Source organism: Cryptotermes secundus, unplaced genomic scaffold (genome assembly GCF_002891405.2).
Source record: "Cryptotermes secundus unplaced genomic scaffold, Csec_1.0 scaffold443, whole genome shotgun sequence".
NCBI classification, from domain to species: Eukaryota; Metazoa; Arthropoda; class Insecta; order Blattodea; family Kalotermitidae; genus Cryptotermes; species Cryptotermes secundus.
The window spans coordinates 354,224-372,493 of NW_019731576.1; the positions used below are offsets into that span (position 1 = coordinate 354,224).

At 36.7% G+C, this 18,270-nt stretch overlaps 1 protein-coding gene across 3 annotated transcripts in view; it reads right to left on the reverse strand.

Moving 5' to 3' along the window:
* The window catches only part of LOC111867143 (voltage-dependent calcium channel subunit alpha-2/delta-3), a 76,705-nt gene that overhangs the window by 40,030 nt on the left and 18,405 nt on the right, over positions 1-18,270 (reverse strand). For all 3 annotated transcript variants that reach the window (XM_033752563.1, XM_023856703.2, XM_023856702.2), the window contains exons 6-10: positions 17,694-17,956; positions 16,842-16,952; positions 15,209-15,404; positions 7,562-7,695; positions 2,292-2,450 (exon numbers count right to left, since the gene is read on the reverse strand). In XM_033752563.1, the coding sequence (XP_033608454.1) occupies positions 2,292-2,450; positions 7,562-7,695; positions 15,209-15,404; positions 16,842-16,952; positions 17,694-17,956 (863 nt within the window). The remainder of the gene's footprint in view (positions 1-2,291; positions 2,451-7,561; positions 7,696-15,208; positions 15,405-16,841; positions 16,953-17,693; positions 17,957-18,270) is intronic.

Genomic DNA, 18,270 nt, shown 5'->3' on the forward strand with positions numbered 1-18,270 from the left:
TTTTCAGGAAACTACTATGACATTGTTCATAGTATATCAAGTTGGATCAAAGTTTCATATAAAGATTTTAATTAAGATAAAATGTGATTGGGTTAAAAATTATTAAAATTCTTAATATATAAAATCTTAAACCGCTTAGGTACATATCTTAATTAAAATCTTTATATAAAACTTTGATCGATGTTAATGCTTTCTCAACAGATTGTTATGCCTTCTGAAGCTCAAATTATACAGCTTACTGATGGTAGAATATATAATTGTGATATCTGCAAGACATGTAAGTTATTCAAGGATAAATAAAGGATTCTTCAGACAGTAATGCAAATTTCTCCATCACTACCTACTACTACACAAAAACATGATGGAATTACAGTTGAAATGCAAAACATTCTCATTATCTGGGTGAAGGATCAAGCTTGGCACAAGGGAGATTCAGGCTAAGGCATTAAGTCTGTATGAGGCAATAAAACTGGTGATTTCTAATTTTGCTTTCTCATACATGCAATGTATATGTTAAAGTACTGTGGTAATGAAAAATCAGACTCAAGGTTTTGTGGGAATTATAGATTTTTAGCCACCGTAATTATGAAAGCCTGGTTTCTGGAATTCCACCTGTCTATGTATGTAGGTTGCATGTGCGCATGCATGTGCGTGTGTGTGTGTGTGTGTGGACGGTTGGATGAACGTGCATCTTACTAGTGCCTGAACAATTATATGGATATTATTAATATTTGGTATTCAAGAGTTTAGCCTTCCTCAATCAGTCCCAAGCAAATCTGAACATTCCAGCTCAAAAATATAGCCAATCAAGTGAACCCCAGAACACAAAAGTTGAATTACGAAATATTGCTTTATGAAGTCTGTTCAGGAATATAACTATTTGTAAGAGCAGGGACTGTCTGCATACTGTATATTTTTAACAGTTTCTAACTTTTGCCAGAAGTCACATGTACTTAGAGATAAGTGATAATTGCTATAGTACCAGAAGGTTATCATTAGGAATATGCACTTGCTAAACACAAAGTTTGTGTATAGTGTCAATTTTAAGTTAAACTATAGCCAGAATATCTGGACTTCCAGCTGGATAATGTGACACTTAACAGATTTTTTCTTCAATATATGAGAATTGCCTAGCAAATCAACGTTCCAATGATGCTCCACATCTATCCATCAGCATCCCTGAGGTTAGGAATAAGCTTGAATAGTTAGTATAAAATTCTTCTGACTTGGCACTTAGCTGGACTCAGAATACCAAAGTTTACTTTGTTCTGTATTGCACGGCAAGTGTTGCCAGTCAGCAAGTTATCATTCTGGCTCATCACCAATATCATTTCTGCTAAATCTGAAGTTGTTCCAAAAACGTTTATTCAAAGTCTGAATATTTCATTCTTTTCATTACTGATGTTTAATCAGCACTGATATTCTCTGGCACCACATCCGCACAGAAATCTGTTATGTCAAGGTTTTCCATTCATACATGTATCAATAGAACAGTTTCTCTGTTATTGTTCTATTCCTCTGCTGATTTCTGAGTAGGAAATTCATAAATATTTCTGACCATTTGAGTCACGTTTTCAACACATGAATCAGCTTTTTAATTTATTTGATTGTTAGACAATGTGATCTTTAATATCTACCATTTTACTATCTGTAAGCCACAGTGATCGCCTCTGTGGTCTAGTGGTCAGAGTTCCTGGCTACCAATCCAGAGATCTGGGTTCAATTCCCGGTTCTACCAGATTTTTTCTGACAAGTAGTGGGTCTGGAACAGGGTCCACTCAGCCTTGTGATGATAATTGAGGGGTTATTTCAATGAAATAGCAGCTCCGGTCTATAAAACCGAAATTAACGACAATGGGGATTCGTTGCTCTGACCACGTGACACCCTCTATCCCCTAAAGTTGGCACTAAATTCACCGACAAGTGGCAGTCGCTTGGTCGGTATAGGTTGCTTGTGGACTAAAACCACGGAGTTTGTTTTGTTAGTTTTGTTTGTTTGTAAGCGACATTAAAAACTGTGCTTACTGATTGACTTTTCCACAAATTATTGTTCAGTTTCTGGCAAAGAAACAAAATAAGGTTTTAATATTGCTACTGCTAAAAGAAAAATTCATCAAGTAGATGCATTGATTGTATAGAATATTCTAAGACTCAAACATGTGGTTGAATATGGATTACCTCACAAGCACTGACACCTATCTGATTACCTTTACACATATCACAAGTTCTTTGTTACTGGGGAACAGCACTTGAAATATAGGTCAGTCAGCATCAGGTACAGGGGTACTCACCCTTCTGATCTCTAGCTCCTCAGAGCAGTTCTTGAAAACCTTGCCAGTAGCTCTGTATGTATGGCTTGGAAACTTCTTTGGAAAGTAGCAGTAACGAGTCACATTAATCTGCTCCTTATTCTGATGTTGCACCCACAATAAATCTGTGAGCTGGGGATCCTGTCAACATAGTAGCCAAAATTAAATGTAAGGACTACTGTAGCTGACAGAATATCTTAGTATGGATCTTCCATAAAAACCAAGAACTTATCATGGAATGACATTATTCAGAAACTGAAACTGAAAAACAGAGATGACTTAGATTCTATGATTGTATCTGTTCAAATAGTAATCAAAGAATATAATTAAAAAAAACTTTTTAAAATAATTATTTTTAAAACTCAACTAATCTTTATGGGAGAGCCCACGATATTGCACCAGTTTTTAACTGAAGAGTTTTAACTAACAATACTACCAAAAAATGTGTATACCTTTTGAACTATTCCTGCTAAAGTATTCCAATAAAAATATTTGAAAGAAAGTGCTTTGCCAAGTACTGTAGTGTTGTCATTTACTTTTACAAAAGCAGCCTCCGTAGTCTAGAGGTAACGTTCCCACCTCATGACTCGTAGTACGCGGGTTCAAATACCCGGCGGAGGTCGTAGAATTTTTAAGGGCGGAAAAATTCAGGGAACAAGTCCTCCGGGAGGGACTTTAAGCCGTGGGTCCCGTGTTGTAGCTTTACGGCATGTAAAAGAACCTCATATCTCCAAAGGAGGTCACTGAGCCAAATTAACGGACGTTTCCCGCCCAACAGCAGTCTCTAATACCTCTGGTAGATGGGGGAAGCATTAGAGATACCTCTCAGCTAGTAGAGCCGGTCTCGCTGGCTGGGCGGGACTGATGGTAAGCACCAGTACCGGCAGGATATAGAGACTGGTAGAAATCATAGAGGGAAGCACAATGGACCAATACAGGTCTCAGTGCATGGGGAAACCCACCCTCTCCAATAACTAACTAACTAACTACTTTTACAAAGATTACTCTTTGCAAGAAAGTTTACAGATTCACAAAACAGAATATTACATACATAAACCTAAATGTGCAGCACTTCAATCTCTAAAAATATGTCCCTTCCCACAGTGTAACAAAACTATGATTATAAGTCCATCTCTGCATGGTAAATACAAAGATGCAGGATTTAATTATACACCAAACAAAATTCTGATCAGAGTCTCAAACATCAGGGCAAGCAGTTTGACTGGCATATAGGTTTGATCTTCATATTAGAGTGGACTTAAGACAAGGATCATTGCAGTTGCTTCAAATGAAGTGTTTATGTCTCTTATGACTGTACTGTTTGAAAATAACTGACAATTTGAAGACAGCAGTGACTTCATCCAGAGCACAGTATTCAGATAAAATGCAGCATAAGTGATATTCAGCCTATCAAAGCCAGATCTGATTTTGAAAGTCTCTTATAGAGTCCTGTCTAGCTGATTAACATTGTCACAAAAATTTAGATATCTCAATATAGGAAAATAATTGTTTCATTTCATCACACTACTGTAAAATGGAGTCTGTAACCAATCAAGAGTGGATTAGTAATATTTCAGTGTATCTCTGACATCATGTCCTCTGTGTGTTATTACAGCTAAAAAAGGTGTTTACTGTCATCGCCTATTACTACACTGTCTTCATCATGCTCACTTTCACTGTCAGATGACAATATTTCATCACAATCACTGTCCAAAATGAGCTCCTGTTCAATATCTTTCCTTTTTCTCAGAATCTAAATAGTTATGACAAGGGAAGGGTACAATCTGTTGACAATTATGCTATAAACATACTACTCTCGCTCACTAGTGTAAGAAGACTAGACAGGTCATTGTTAAGCTGGAAACTGTTGGCATAGCCTAGCCACACTTGAGAAAAATTGCTTAATTTTTTCATTCTTCTGACTCATTCAGTAGCCACTATCTCAGAGCTCATTCCATTTGAGCTCTGTATTGTACTCAGTCACTCAGATGTGGTATCTTCAAGCCAGTGTTTTTGTTGTCTTTCACGCCTCTTCACCCTCTGAGACATTTGAGTTGTGACATGTTTACCACATTATGTCTCATAATCCTAGCTATCCTGTGATTTCCTTCCTTTCCATATTATGGAATGAAGACCTATCTGGGCTTTGACCCAATTACCTTCTCTCTCAATTGCTTACCGACGTTTGGAGGAGCTGAACACTAAATGGGACCTCAATCTTGTGTATTTCTAAATTGGGTCTGGACTATGTGCCTAGGCTTTTGAGGGTAATGGAGTCCTTTCTGCAACACTAAATGTAAGTTTATTTTAGGGATGTTGTGACATGGTTTTCTGGAATTGATTCATCATTTTCTATGGTCTTATCTTTTCGATTTACATTCGTGAAACAGTACAGTAGAGTCATATTATGCTTCATGTTTCGTGAATGTTGTATTAATGTCTTTGGTATGCTTGGTCTGTGTTATACAGACATAAGTAAATATAAAGTTATTTGGCTTGCAAAACTGCCAACCAAGAGGTCGGGCTTGCCATGCCTGGTTAAAGAAGCGTATCTTGAAATAGTGGGGTTATTGTTGAGAGGTACTTCTGTTTCACCATTATTTTCTTTGATTATTCTGAGTTTTGTGTTATGAATTTGTTATATCTTCAAATTTTATTAAATAGTTGTTTCATATCCCATTTTTCCCCCATTGAAGACTAAGTGGAGACCCATAGTTTGAGCATAGTTACAAATACACTAAATCTGAATATTCTACACCCTGCTTAAGTTTGTATTCCCATTCCATTCAGGGAGCATTGCTAATTCAACAGCTGAACCAGGGATGCTGTTACTACCATTCCCCAGAGTGTAGGGCAAAACTGGAGGAGCTGCTAAATTTGAATAGTGCAACACACTTACTACATGATCACTGACTGGCTCACACATCTGTGCTGAGGTGAAACTGAAATGAACATAACAGTGACTTATTAATTCAGCTAACTTGCTAACTGACTGATTCATCATCAACCTTCTGAAATCTGAATCAGACTTCTGAAATGGTGGTAGCTTGAGCTGCCTGGAGTTTATTTAAATGTCCGCTGTTGATCTGCATTTAAATGTCCATTCCTGTTAGGGCACTTGCACTGTATTTGAAAATGCTGTATCTAATAATCTAATCTAATTCTTATGATAAATGAATGGAATTAACTTTCCTTTTTATCAGCATAGAACACAGTGTCGCATATTATAATGTAAGATTAGAAAATATGTAGTCAAACCTTATATTTTAATTTCTCTTCCTTGTAATTTTGATGCATACTGTAAAAATAGGTCTCCACTTCTTCACATAGTAGTTCTGCATTATAAAATCATTCCTGCTTGCAGCATTTGAAATATTTTTGCATTCTCTGGCGACATAATAAAGTTGGAAGCAATAAAGTCATTTGGTTCTCTGCTGGCAAGTTTCATATCTTTGTTGCACCCTTCAGATATTCCAGTCTTTTGACTAAGGGAGAGAAAAGTGAAAACATGGCCTTTCAAGAAAAGCTAGAAGGAATATTCATTGTTCCATATTTCAGTTCCAAGCCCTGTCATTGTAGCTGCAAGAGAATATTGACCCTTCAATGGTTGCAACCAAATGCTTGCATCACAGCTGAGATACAGAGTGAATTCAGTTTTTTGTGAGTTCATAGTGAATTTGAATACTGTAGATTCATTTTGTAATACAAGAGCAGTGAAATGTTTTTTGGAAGATGATTAAATTGAAAAGCAGTTGACATGAAAGATATGTGATGTGGGATTGTGCTTTCTTGGGTGCTTCAAGGAGTATTACACAAAGGCGAGATTCAGTTACATGATGTGGGGGTTGAAGCCTGTATATACATCAAACAGATAACAACAAGAAATGTTGAATTTTACTATATTTAAAAATAAATATTTAGGATTGTGCATATGATTCTACTAGTGGCATATGCTTGAGCTTCCACTTGCAGCGTTTAAATGCCCGAATGCACAAATCGGGGTACTTCAGCTATGATGACCACACACATCAGTGTACTGATCGGTGCACTTCAGACATTGAAGGTTAACAGCAGTCTTCAAGCCTGCTTCTGTAATGCACTGAACTGAAATGGGCCCTCTCATGAATTTCACGGCTTGCTCATGGGGGGGTTTGCCCTTCAGGAAATCTCCAATTTATCACTGGTCTTCAGCATCAGCTGAGTGGTTGTCCAGAATGCACAGAGAGTTCTCACTATTCACATCAAATTTGATGGATGTACAGGCCAGGAGACACATGTCCCCTCATACTCTGCTCACATGACAATATAAGGAATGTCTAGTAATATGACAGTTATACAGTTGATAAAATCAAGGGTACAATGGGTAGGACATGGAGAATGCTAAGGAGACATGAGAAACTCCTACAAGTTTCTGGTGAGACAAACTGAGAGAATGATAGACCACATAGAAGAACTAAGCATAGATGTGTTGATAATACTTAAATGCAGCTTAAAGGGGCAGGGTGGGATTGAATTCAGCTGTCTCAGGACAAGAAAAACCAGTTATGAATATGGTAATGAACTCCTAGGTTCCATAGAAGGCATGGAATAACTTGAAAGGTGAGTGACTATTAACTTCCCAAGAAATACTCTGCTCCATAGCATTAGTTAATGACATGTGAAATATTTACTTCGCAGTTTGAAACCAAAGTGCACTTATCTTCTATGATGGAAATTGTTATAAAAGAATGTTTCTCATTACAAACACATAGCTGCCTGTTTTAATATACTCAGAAGACATGTGGATATCTGTTGGAAGATGTGTAAGTAGATTTGAAACAGCAGATGTAAAGTTTCTGTGCAGTGTTGAGAAATTGAATAAGGAGATATAAGACCAGAAACTAGAACAGAGGCTGTATCTGATGGCAGAAACACTCCAGAAAAATTGCTGAAATCAAGTATACCGCTATATGAATGTACTGTGGGATGTGAAGCCAAAGGAATTTTATGAGAGCATAAGAAATGAGAATGCAGTTAAATGAGCACTGGAGCAAACTGAGGATAACCTGGGAAGACTAAGTAAAGGAATGTATAAGAGTATAAAAAAAAGGCAGGGAAAGCATGGCCACTAGTATAAGAGGAAAGGGAGAAAATTGTTTGCATATGACCCAACTTGATGAAAATATCAATAGATTATATTTATGGATTACATAAGAGAAAAGAAGAAATTTCTATTTCTGCTGACATTGCTTTGAAGTAAAACTGAAACTTACTGCAAGATTGGCATAAATAGGAGTCCAGCTGACAGGTCGCTCTCCCAAGAGAACAAAAGGTCGAGACATGACAGGCATGTAGCGTAGGACCTTTTCCCGCACTTCAGCCTGTTGGCTGAGCGACACAAAGTACCCTGCAAATATATTACATGTATAACAAAAAGGATAAATTCATGTTTCTGATTCTCTTAATTCAATTCTTAATTCAAATGTCAATATTCCTTCATTATTTAAAGAGTTTTGTCTTTTGCTTCTTGGGGTACAGTTCACCCTGCATTTTATGACTTTACCGGGCAATTTTGATATCTCTCATAGCTTATATCTACTCATTTGCAGTTCTGCAATGAAAATTCTGGAACCTGTTAACCACTAATAAATATACCTCACAACCAGAATATATAGACTACTCATGCCTAATGCCAGCATGTCTTTCTTTGTCAGTAGAAGGTCAAGCCAATGTATGCCTTCTCTCCTTTCAATATCTTATATAATGTTAACATATGCAACAGTGGTTCTTGCCAGTTTGAGACAAGGATGTGGGAAAATTCTGAGATTTTGATGAGAAAAAGAACTGTCTCTACAAGACAAACTTTTCCACTGTAATCACAATTTATAACTCTGCTCACTTTCTTTGACAGAAATGATCTTAATCCATTGTATTTTAAGATGTTAATTCTTAGGCCATATCCTCTTTCACCATGGACAGAAAGAGGAAGCGAGGCACAGAGACATAAAGTGTACTGACAAGCTGCTTTGTGCTAGTGTTCGGCACACATTACGGTTCTTGGTGTATTAGGCAGTTTGCATGCCAGTGTGCAAATCATGAGCAGTTATCTGAAAATTCTTGAAGCCTGAGACTGAAAACTCAACATCTGAATCAAGATTAAAATATATTTTTGGTCCATTCGAAAAAGTTTGATACTCATGCATGCCTAAAATATTGGTTTGCTATGACTGTCTACCTTAAGCATATCATCTAATGGCTATCTGCTTTCAAAACCTTTTGCGCAACTTAGAAATACACAAACCTTCTATGTAAAGTCTCTGCAATGGAATGCCTAGAAACACAGAAGGTTATTCTGTCAGTGGGAACACTGACATAGTGTATTCATCCAAAAATGAAGGAAAGGTCTTCAAAATCCATAATTTAACAGCATGCTCATGCTCACAACATAGCCATGTGTACAACATCAGGGTCTACTAACGTCAGGGTGGCAACTATGTGGAAAGCTCCTTGTTTACTCAGATTCCATTAGCAATGTCAGGTTCCTTCAAGAACTACATTCTGATAACATTTTAATAACATTGATCATAATCAGAATTTAAGAATATTTTTGTCTTGATCACATCATGAGCAGTGAAATGTAATCCCAGACACAGTAGGGATATCAAGGAACAAAACTGCTGACATGGAGGCCTGAGATGAAATATATGTTAGAGTACATACACCAACCAAAATATTTGCAATTACCTTCACCTATAAATTCTCTTTCAGTGACTGAGAAAGCTCACACTACTGGATGACCTCAGTCACACTGGAGTGTTACCAACCTGCAGGTGTAGAAGTCACTTCTGGTGAAAACACAATTATTTACTTCAAGGGACTGCTGTGCAAGTATGTGAACATTGGGCATCTATGTTACATGTCATGTCCAAGTCATGGATGGAGTAGACTGCCTCCAGATATAAAGGTCAGCTGCACATATATTGAATAAGCAGTCACAGACAACTGGTAAGAGGTGGTCTTCCAGCATAGTGCCTGGTTGTGGGTCAACAATGCCTCACAGTAAGAAGCTAGAATGTTATAAAACGTTACACAAGGCCCTGAATCTGTAGAGATTCTTTGGAATGACTGACCTACGCAACAGAGAATGAACATGAATATCAGGGACCTCTGTTCAGCAGATTCAGTGAAAACAGTGACGAGAGAAATAATGATGTACATGTTAATTTTAGTGGGGGTACAGGAGGTCAGATGGGATAAGGGTGGTGCTGAACCAGTAGTCATACATTTTTCTACTTAAATGGAAATATTAATCATCACTTAGAGACAAGTTTTTGTACATAAGGAAATGAGATAAACAATTATGATGGTAGATTTTATTAATGATAGACTGTTACATGTAATGTAATACTAGGAGATCATTCGTGTTACACCATTCTGAAAGCAAATGCCCTAACTGAGAATAAAATTGATGATATAAAGGATAGTATTTATGAGGAATTGGAGGATGTATTTTATTAATTTCCAAACTACCTCACAGTCATTTTGTTACATGATTTCAATATGAACGTAGAGAGAAAAATATTTTCAAATTAACAACTGAGAATGAGTCATATGAAATTAGTGAAGAAAATTTGGTTAAGGGCAGTAAATTTTGATATGTAAAAAAAAGAATATAATTCTGAAGAGTAACCCTATAATATTTTGAAATCAAAAAAATTTAAATATATTCAGAATATCCACCATGGAAAAATGTGTAATAAAACTGATTTCATTCTGATAGATAAAAGACGACTTTCAACTACATATAACTAAAGTTTGCCCTACCTGAACGTAGTACTATCATCTGGTGGTTGCAGAAGTGGATGAGAAAATATCAGGAAGGCTGGGCATATTTTGTGTTTTGAATAGTGCAGTCCCTGTCTAGAGCTGAATTGCATTTGTCCAACTAATTTACCTTGGAATACCATTCTGTCCAATTTCTTTCAAAATGTCAGTTTTTGTTTTGCTTTTGACTCATTTCTTAGTACTCATTTTCATTAAAACATGAATCATTCATTATTAGTAACTTTAAATTTATGATGACTACCGCTGAGCGCATTAACTGTACTGGAGTGGGATGCTTCATATAACTGTATAGCTAATTGTGAAATGACAAAAAAAAAATAGATAAAAAGTTTGGTGCATAGCACAATTTATTAAATGAGAGCAACAGTACATATTGTTGTTTCTCAGTTCAGCGCCATGAGGGATTTTGGATTTTCATGGGCTTAATAAGGTTGGAAAGAATAATATATAGTGTTGGCTTTAGGCTAAGCTAGGAAAGGAGTAGCTGGTGTTGAGTGTGGTATACGTTAAACAGATGCCTGCATTCTGCTGTGAAGTGTCTTCCTTCTGACCTTGAAACTTAGTCATTAAGATGTATAAGTAGTTCCATATTTACATTGTTTGTGCTGCAGAGCTCCAAATATTCTGCTGAATGTAGCCGCACCTAAGTTCTGTCATTAGAATTGGCAAGAAAATAAAAAAGGATATTGACCAATTTTAGTGGTTTATGTTCCTACCTTCATCTGTAAGAAAAGTGTCCTGTTCTATTCAAGAAATTAATTGAAGATAAATATTTTGATTTATGTTTACTCTTCATCAGTGGCCAGGTCAAATGTTCCAAGAAACGTTACAGCTTATTAAGGAAGATGATACGTCAGTGACAGAACCTGCATGACACTTTCAATTTACAAGTAAAATATGGTAGTAAGGCAGTAGGAAAGTTTTTCACAAAAAAGGTAAAAATTCCTTGTCATGCTTGGAAGATTCCTGTAATATTATGGAAGAAGCTTTCTTACAGGTAATTATATATTCTGCAACACCTGTGGAATATTTAGGGAAAAGGGAGCAAAGCCATGGTAATGCTGAGAGGCTGTAATGGATGGATCTACTGAATAAACTTTGTTGGTCTGACCTTTGAGACCACTTTTCCAGAGAGATTAACATATTTCATGTCATTTCTAGCTCAACATAATAAGCAAAGCTGTTTGACCAATGGCAGTGTGCCAAACATGCTGTGGCAGAGTGCATGGAAGATTAGAATTACAAGAAAAATCCTGCTGCTGTAAGATGGTTAGAAGTCTTCAGTAAGATGGAAGCTGATAAAAATCTTCCTGAAATGGTGTTATGTTTAACTGGGCATTTGCACCCAATGAATGTGTTTCCTCTACAACAGTAATGCATGGTTTGATAAGAAATGAAGATTTTGGATTTTGAACCCAGTTGACTGCAATGTGTGCTCCACCTGAGGCGAGGATCATCCCTTGCTCTGCCTATTTTCTCAGTTGCTCGGCTGAACTTCAATTTTGTTGCTTCTGCTTTCAGTTTCTGGCTTGCTATTCAGCCCATATTGAACTCACTCACTGCATTAGTTACCCCAATGTCTATTTTTTTAGAAATAAATGTATCTTTTGGGCATTTAGTCCAAATAAGGCTATGTAATGCCTCATTGGCATTTTGAGTCTTCCCAGATATGCAATTTTTCAGGAATTCCTCATTAGCCAATATGGTATATAATGGAATCAGTTTCTTTACCTCCTCAACATTCAGTAATGTCATCCTCACTCAGGCTTGGATCAGTGGCAATATAAAACTGGAGAACAAGAGTTTGAGCCTCCTGCAACACACTGTGATGAATTCCTGTATTTTCTTTTGTTGTTTGCAGCAAATGGGCATTGTACAAGGAAGCACTGATTAGTGGCTTGCCCATGCCCATGCAGAATTTTTTCATTCCAGCATGACCCCTACCTAATGATAAAAAAGTGTTTACCATTTTGTGGTTCACTTCAAATGGAGGTTGACTTGATTTGGTGCATTCAACCTTGGGACTGGTATAATTTTTACTGTAGGTAATGTAGTAAGCTGTACATTTTACAGCTACTTTAGCTGCAAAGACCATGAATCGAGAAAATTCTATTTTCAAATCACTTCCCCCACAAGTGCCACATTTTACTCCTTTACATATTTGCTGCCAAAAGCTGGAATGGACTAATACATAATCAGTATTAGGCATATCATTCAGATACTGTCTTGGGAAGCATCAATTCTTTTGTCAGAGAAAAAAGATAGCTTTGTCTGGGATGCACATGCCTGGGAAGATGATGGGGAAGAGAAATCCCCTATCGAAGCAATTTCATTTCTTTCACTTACTTCAGAAGACATTTCAGTTTGTTGTTGTTTCTTCCATCTCTTGGCCACTAAATTTTTAGCCAAAAAACTTCTTTTGGTTGGTCTCTTTCCTTTTAGCCTTTTATCTGGCAACCTATTCATGTTGTATATACTATGGGCACTTAAAAATAAAGTAAAAACTGACCTAACCTACACTAAATTAGAGAAAAACTCTGCCTAACTTATTTAAATAATACTATTAACCTAAATAACTAAATAAAACTGAATGAACTATTAAAAAGAACATAACACAAACAAAAATACACAGCACACTTATTTACAACAACAAAGACCATGATTCTCAACAACTAAAACACAATAACAAAAACGAAAATGGCGGTATAACTGCCCAATTGATACTCAAATGTTTCCCTCTGAATATTTACTGGTTGGCCACAACACTAAAGTTCCCTACGGTAAAAAATGCGCAAAATTAAAATTGATAAATGTTTGTTGTACTGCTGAAACACGCACATACAGGCAAACCATGGGGGGAGAGCCGCGCCATAGCTCCAGCGGTTAGTCACTGGCTTCCCACCGCGGTGGTCCGTGTTCGATCCCGGGTTTAGTCAAGTGGGATTTGTGGTGGACAAAGTGGGACTGGTGCAGCTTTTCTCCGAGTACTTCGGCTCCCCTGCCAATTTTCATTCCACCAATTGCTCCATAATCACCCTCACCTATCATCTTGGGCTGGTACAACAGGCCAGAAGTGGCCACAATACAAGGGACTTAGTCCCACCCCACTAGCAATAAAAAAGAAAAAAAAAACATGGGGAGTTGGCAGCTGAAACACGTGCGCAGGGACATTTAAATGGCCACCTCGGGTCCATTTAAATGGCGCGAGGCCAAAATAACTTTCATTTTACTAAATAGCAAGATATGAACTATTTTATTACACAAGAATCAAAATTTGTGATTTTTCATAACTTTTCCCCAAATTTCTCAGATGCATTACCTTAATAAGCTTCAAAATCACTAGTATAAAAAAAAATTGTATTTGTACAAAGGCAGAAATGAATTTAATGCTTGTCAAGAACCATGTAAAGAATGAGAATATTAATCTGCTTGCAAAATTCTACAGTATTCTCTACTGAAAAAGACACTTACTTCTGTAAGCTATTGAATGTGCATTAAACAGCAAATATATATAGTAGAGCCATCAGTACCTCACTCCAGTTCTGTTGAGGTTGAGTTTTTTTTTTAATTCGCATAGTGGGGGGTGGAGTCCAACTGTGTCCACCCGGCATGGCGGCCACTAATTGGCCTATTGTAGCCTGCCTATGATGATGGAGAATTTGGCGGAATGAAGATTGGCAGGGGAAACCGAAGTACCCGCCCCAGCGCCACTTTGTCCACCACAAATCCCACTTGATCGGACCTGAGATCGAACACGGGCCACCACGGTGGGAAGCCAGCAACTAACCGCTTGAGCTATGGCGCGACCTTGAGGTTGAGGTTGCTATTGAATCATAGGAAAGATATATGTTGGTCATATGTTGACTAAATTCTGGTATAAATATTCCAAGTAGGTGAGTAAAAAGTTAAATTATGGAATCAACCTTACTAATTCTAATGCTTGACAGAGTAAGGAAGAAATCTAGTAATGTACTTGTTTATCAAAAGGATTATAAACCTGACTTCAGTAATTATCAAACAATGAAACTGTTATTAACTGCATAAAAAGAATTAACATTTTTCTCTTCAGGCTAACTAAATATATAGAAACAAATTATCGGGGATCATCAATATGGATTTCAATATAAAATATCTCTGATAATTAGACATTCTGCTCCTGTTATAGAATGGGAGTAGTGGGGAGAAAAAAGTCAGTATCTGAAATGTATATGGACATGAAGGAAGCTGATGACATAGGAAGGAAGTGATGTACAACATTCTCACTTAATTTACGATATGGATAAAAATGTTTGTGCACATTAACATGTGACCATACAAAATATATAAATCTGTATAGACGAAATATTACTAACCTATGATTTTGGGCACTCTGGTGCCCTCAGAAGGGTTATTTTGCCTCACAGATTTTGAAGATATGAAAGAAAAATTCTTAATTTAATTGTTTGGTAATTACTTCAAAGCACATAGTGATTTTTGCTTTGCTCTATGTGCCAAGGAATTTTAAATGTTTAGAGAAAGTTCAGTTATTTCATTGATGGGTGTGTTCCGATGTAGGCAATAGTGACATTTTCAAAGAAAACTTCACTTCTCATAGGTTCAATTTAACTTCTGCATACTTGCCACCCAGTAAGCATAAGAGCTTTAGCAGTTAAGGTATATACAAATAATAGCAATGAAAATAAATGTCATAGTGAAGAATTTCTTCAAAATATAGTTCTAAGTTACACACAATAACCTAGCTTTGTTATCTGTGAACAATGCTACAAGTGACAGACACTGTACAAAAATATCGAGTAGTTTGGAAAAGACGTGTTCAGAAAATGAGCTCTGTCATAATTGCAGAGGAAGGAGATTTCTATGAAAATATATTTGAAGAAAGACTCTATTTTGTACTAACTATAATAGGGCAACTGTTCCTAAAAATAGTAAGGATATATGAAGGTTGATACTTTCACTTCAAACTTGAAATATTAGCTAAAAATGAAGAGGAAATATTTGATGATTATGGTAGAATGTTACTATGACAAGTAGGAAATCCATCTTTCTCCATGTAAGTGGTCAACACTGTTGCTTACCATTATTATTACAAGCTATCCACTGCATCTCACGAGCTCCTGTTTCCTCATCGCCGATGCGGAATGTGAACATACGGACATGCATGTCAGCCTTCCAGTTATATTCATCAAAGATGTCCTTATAGATGTCAGGCATACCATCAGTAATTACCATAATTGCTCGGTTACACGATGCTCCCAAGTTCTTCTCAAGTGACTGCAACAAGACACATTTCTTATTGCTCCTTCTGTAAATGTAAAATAATCTCACTTTAATCAGCGATGTACATACAAGTTTCTTCCTTCATGGTATCATTTAAGGATGCTTTGACAATGGCATAGGTTATACTGGCAGCATTGAATGAGAAATGATAATGCAATTGTGGAAGTGATATGAAAGGAGTAGATGGTAGCTTGCTTTAAAACATTATTCCAGAGCTTGCCTTTAGGACTTTACATGCACATGTTCAATCCAGGATCATCTAAGTATATAGCATAATTGTTTAAAATATATCACAATATCAGATGTTTCATGTCAATGTCTCATATCCAAGCCAGCAAAGAGATGGCAAGACCTTGTGACAAGAACAGAGATGTGCTATTACTTGTTAGCATCCTGCACCCAAGTAACCAACTCTGTGATAGTTCAACACTTAATATGAAAGTGTGCTACCAGATAAAATCCAATTTCTGTCAGCCTATTTTTCTTCCATACTACAATAGCTATCTCTTTATTTCATGTGACAGTTTTCCAACCAAATATTCCATTAATATCTTGTTTCACACATCCAGGCTACACATCCAGTCCATGGTAACACCCATGATTAACAGACTATAAAATCAGTGCACTGCATAAGGCACTGGCATTAGTAGTTAATCGGAATGCAATTTTATGAAAATCCATATCCAGAACATAATCATTATCACTTATGCCAAAAAAAGGAAGATTGTTTACTTCCAACAATACTATATGATTTCGTGTATTGTCAGGTGATATGATATATGATGATATTTAACATAATATCTACATAATGCCTGACTACTGTTATGTACCCTGCACTTGTTTAGACAATTTCCTAATGAGCTTAACTTCAAGGAAAAAATGTAATGTTTCCTTTTAAGTAAAAAAAAAGGAAAGCTATCCCTGTAACAGGCCATGAAGGCTCATAGGGTTGTAAGACGTTGAGGGTAGCACCTTATCTAGATAACTGGCTCAAAGATGGCGGTAAGGTTGTCAGCCTTACATGCTGGCAGCGCTTTATTCCCCAGGAAAATTACTTTAATTAATTCCTGGTACTCATTCATGTTAGAGGCTGAGTTGACCCCAGGGCAATAATGCGGCTGGAAGGATCAGGTCAATTGAAAAAAATCCAATGACCTCATCGGGACTTGAACCCGCGACCTTCCGGCTTGTAGCACAGCCCCTCAACCAACTACGCTACTGCGTGCTTCCGTTTCCTTTTAAGACATATCGAAAATGTTTGTTCGTTGCTCTTATCAAAATCTGTTCCTAAGGTGCATTCTTGACACATACAGAAAGACAGAGAAGCTAAACATGGCAAGACTAAATGCTATTTACTTCATTATGACATTGTCTGAGCACTGTGTAAAATTCTGAGTAATATTTCCTAGATGTACACAAGAATATTCTTACCATATTGAATAATTCAAATGCTTTTGTGAGAGCCAAACGGAAGTCTGCCATCCTTTCTGCTTTCATTGTCTTCATTGCCAGTTTCAGTTCTCTCACATTTCCTAAAGTTGCCTGAAACAAGAAACCTGGTGGTTAGGACAGGATGCGGTTCCCATTATTTACCCATACAGGCCAAAAAAAGAACAACAGAAATCCTCAGCCAAATAGTTGATCCTCTGACAGTACCTCCTGATATGACACATTCTTAATGTATAAAACAAACATAATATAGAACTATGAAGGTAATGTCATGATTTTGGTCTATCTGAAAGTATCATATTCCACTCTGAGCAATGTAATTTTTAAGAAAAATTGTATGAAACTAGAATCTTTAAATGTTTTTCTTGATAAAATGTTGACATGTTGTAGATAAAATGCATCACACCGTTGTGATTTGTTCTACGTCCTAGGCTTGGCCAAAAAGGATTTATTGAATTTAAAGAATAAATAAATAAATGTGTTTTGAGGCTGTCACTTTCCATACAATTGAATTTCATAATTCCAGAATTCAGAGTACTTTTATAATCACACAACATACGTCACCTTGAATTCTGTTAGACTTCATCTTTTGTAATCACAGTGGGGGTAAACCCTATGCTCTTATCTGGATGAGAATGATGTTCCTGAAGCATTTTATAAGTGGATCAATGAAACAGTCATTTTATTTCCACACATGTGAATTTCATAATTCCAGACCATTGTGCATTTATATCCACACAACATGAGCCATTTTGAATCCTGTTGGAATCTTAAGTTCACAACAGATGATTACATGTTTTATAAATACAATGGAGGTAAATGCTGTGCCCTCACCTGTACAAGACTAATGTTCCTGAAGCACTTTATAACTGGCTCAGTGGTATCACTGAACTTCAGCACATTGACAAAGTCATTGCTTCCAAGTGTCTCCAAGATGTTGTTGACAAGATGCCTGGCAGTCTCTTTGTTTGTTCCCGTCATAGAACCTGAGTTATCCACCAGGATGATAACATCTTTTGGACTTAATGAGGCACCAATATACCATAATCTCATTCGACAATCAAATGTGTCCACTAGGGAGTCATTCCAGAACACACCTGAGGAAACAGCAAGTAATAATACTCTTGCTGGGGATAAAACATGAAGTTACAAGGCTTTCGTGATAGTTTGTTAACACATATGATAATACTTTCAGGTGACAAGGATTTTATCATGGCCTGTTGATATGTAATGATTACACTGTTGGGTGATACAGTGTTGCTATTAGATAACTTGCCTGTGTTCTGCAGAAATTTAAAGAGGCTTTTGTTTTACAAGATTTGAGATTATTATGGTGATGATTATGAAGAGTACTCTGAGAATAAAATCCATGTATTCTGTTAAGTACTAATCACTGTGTTCGATGACGCTG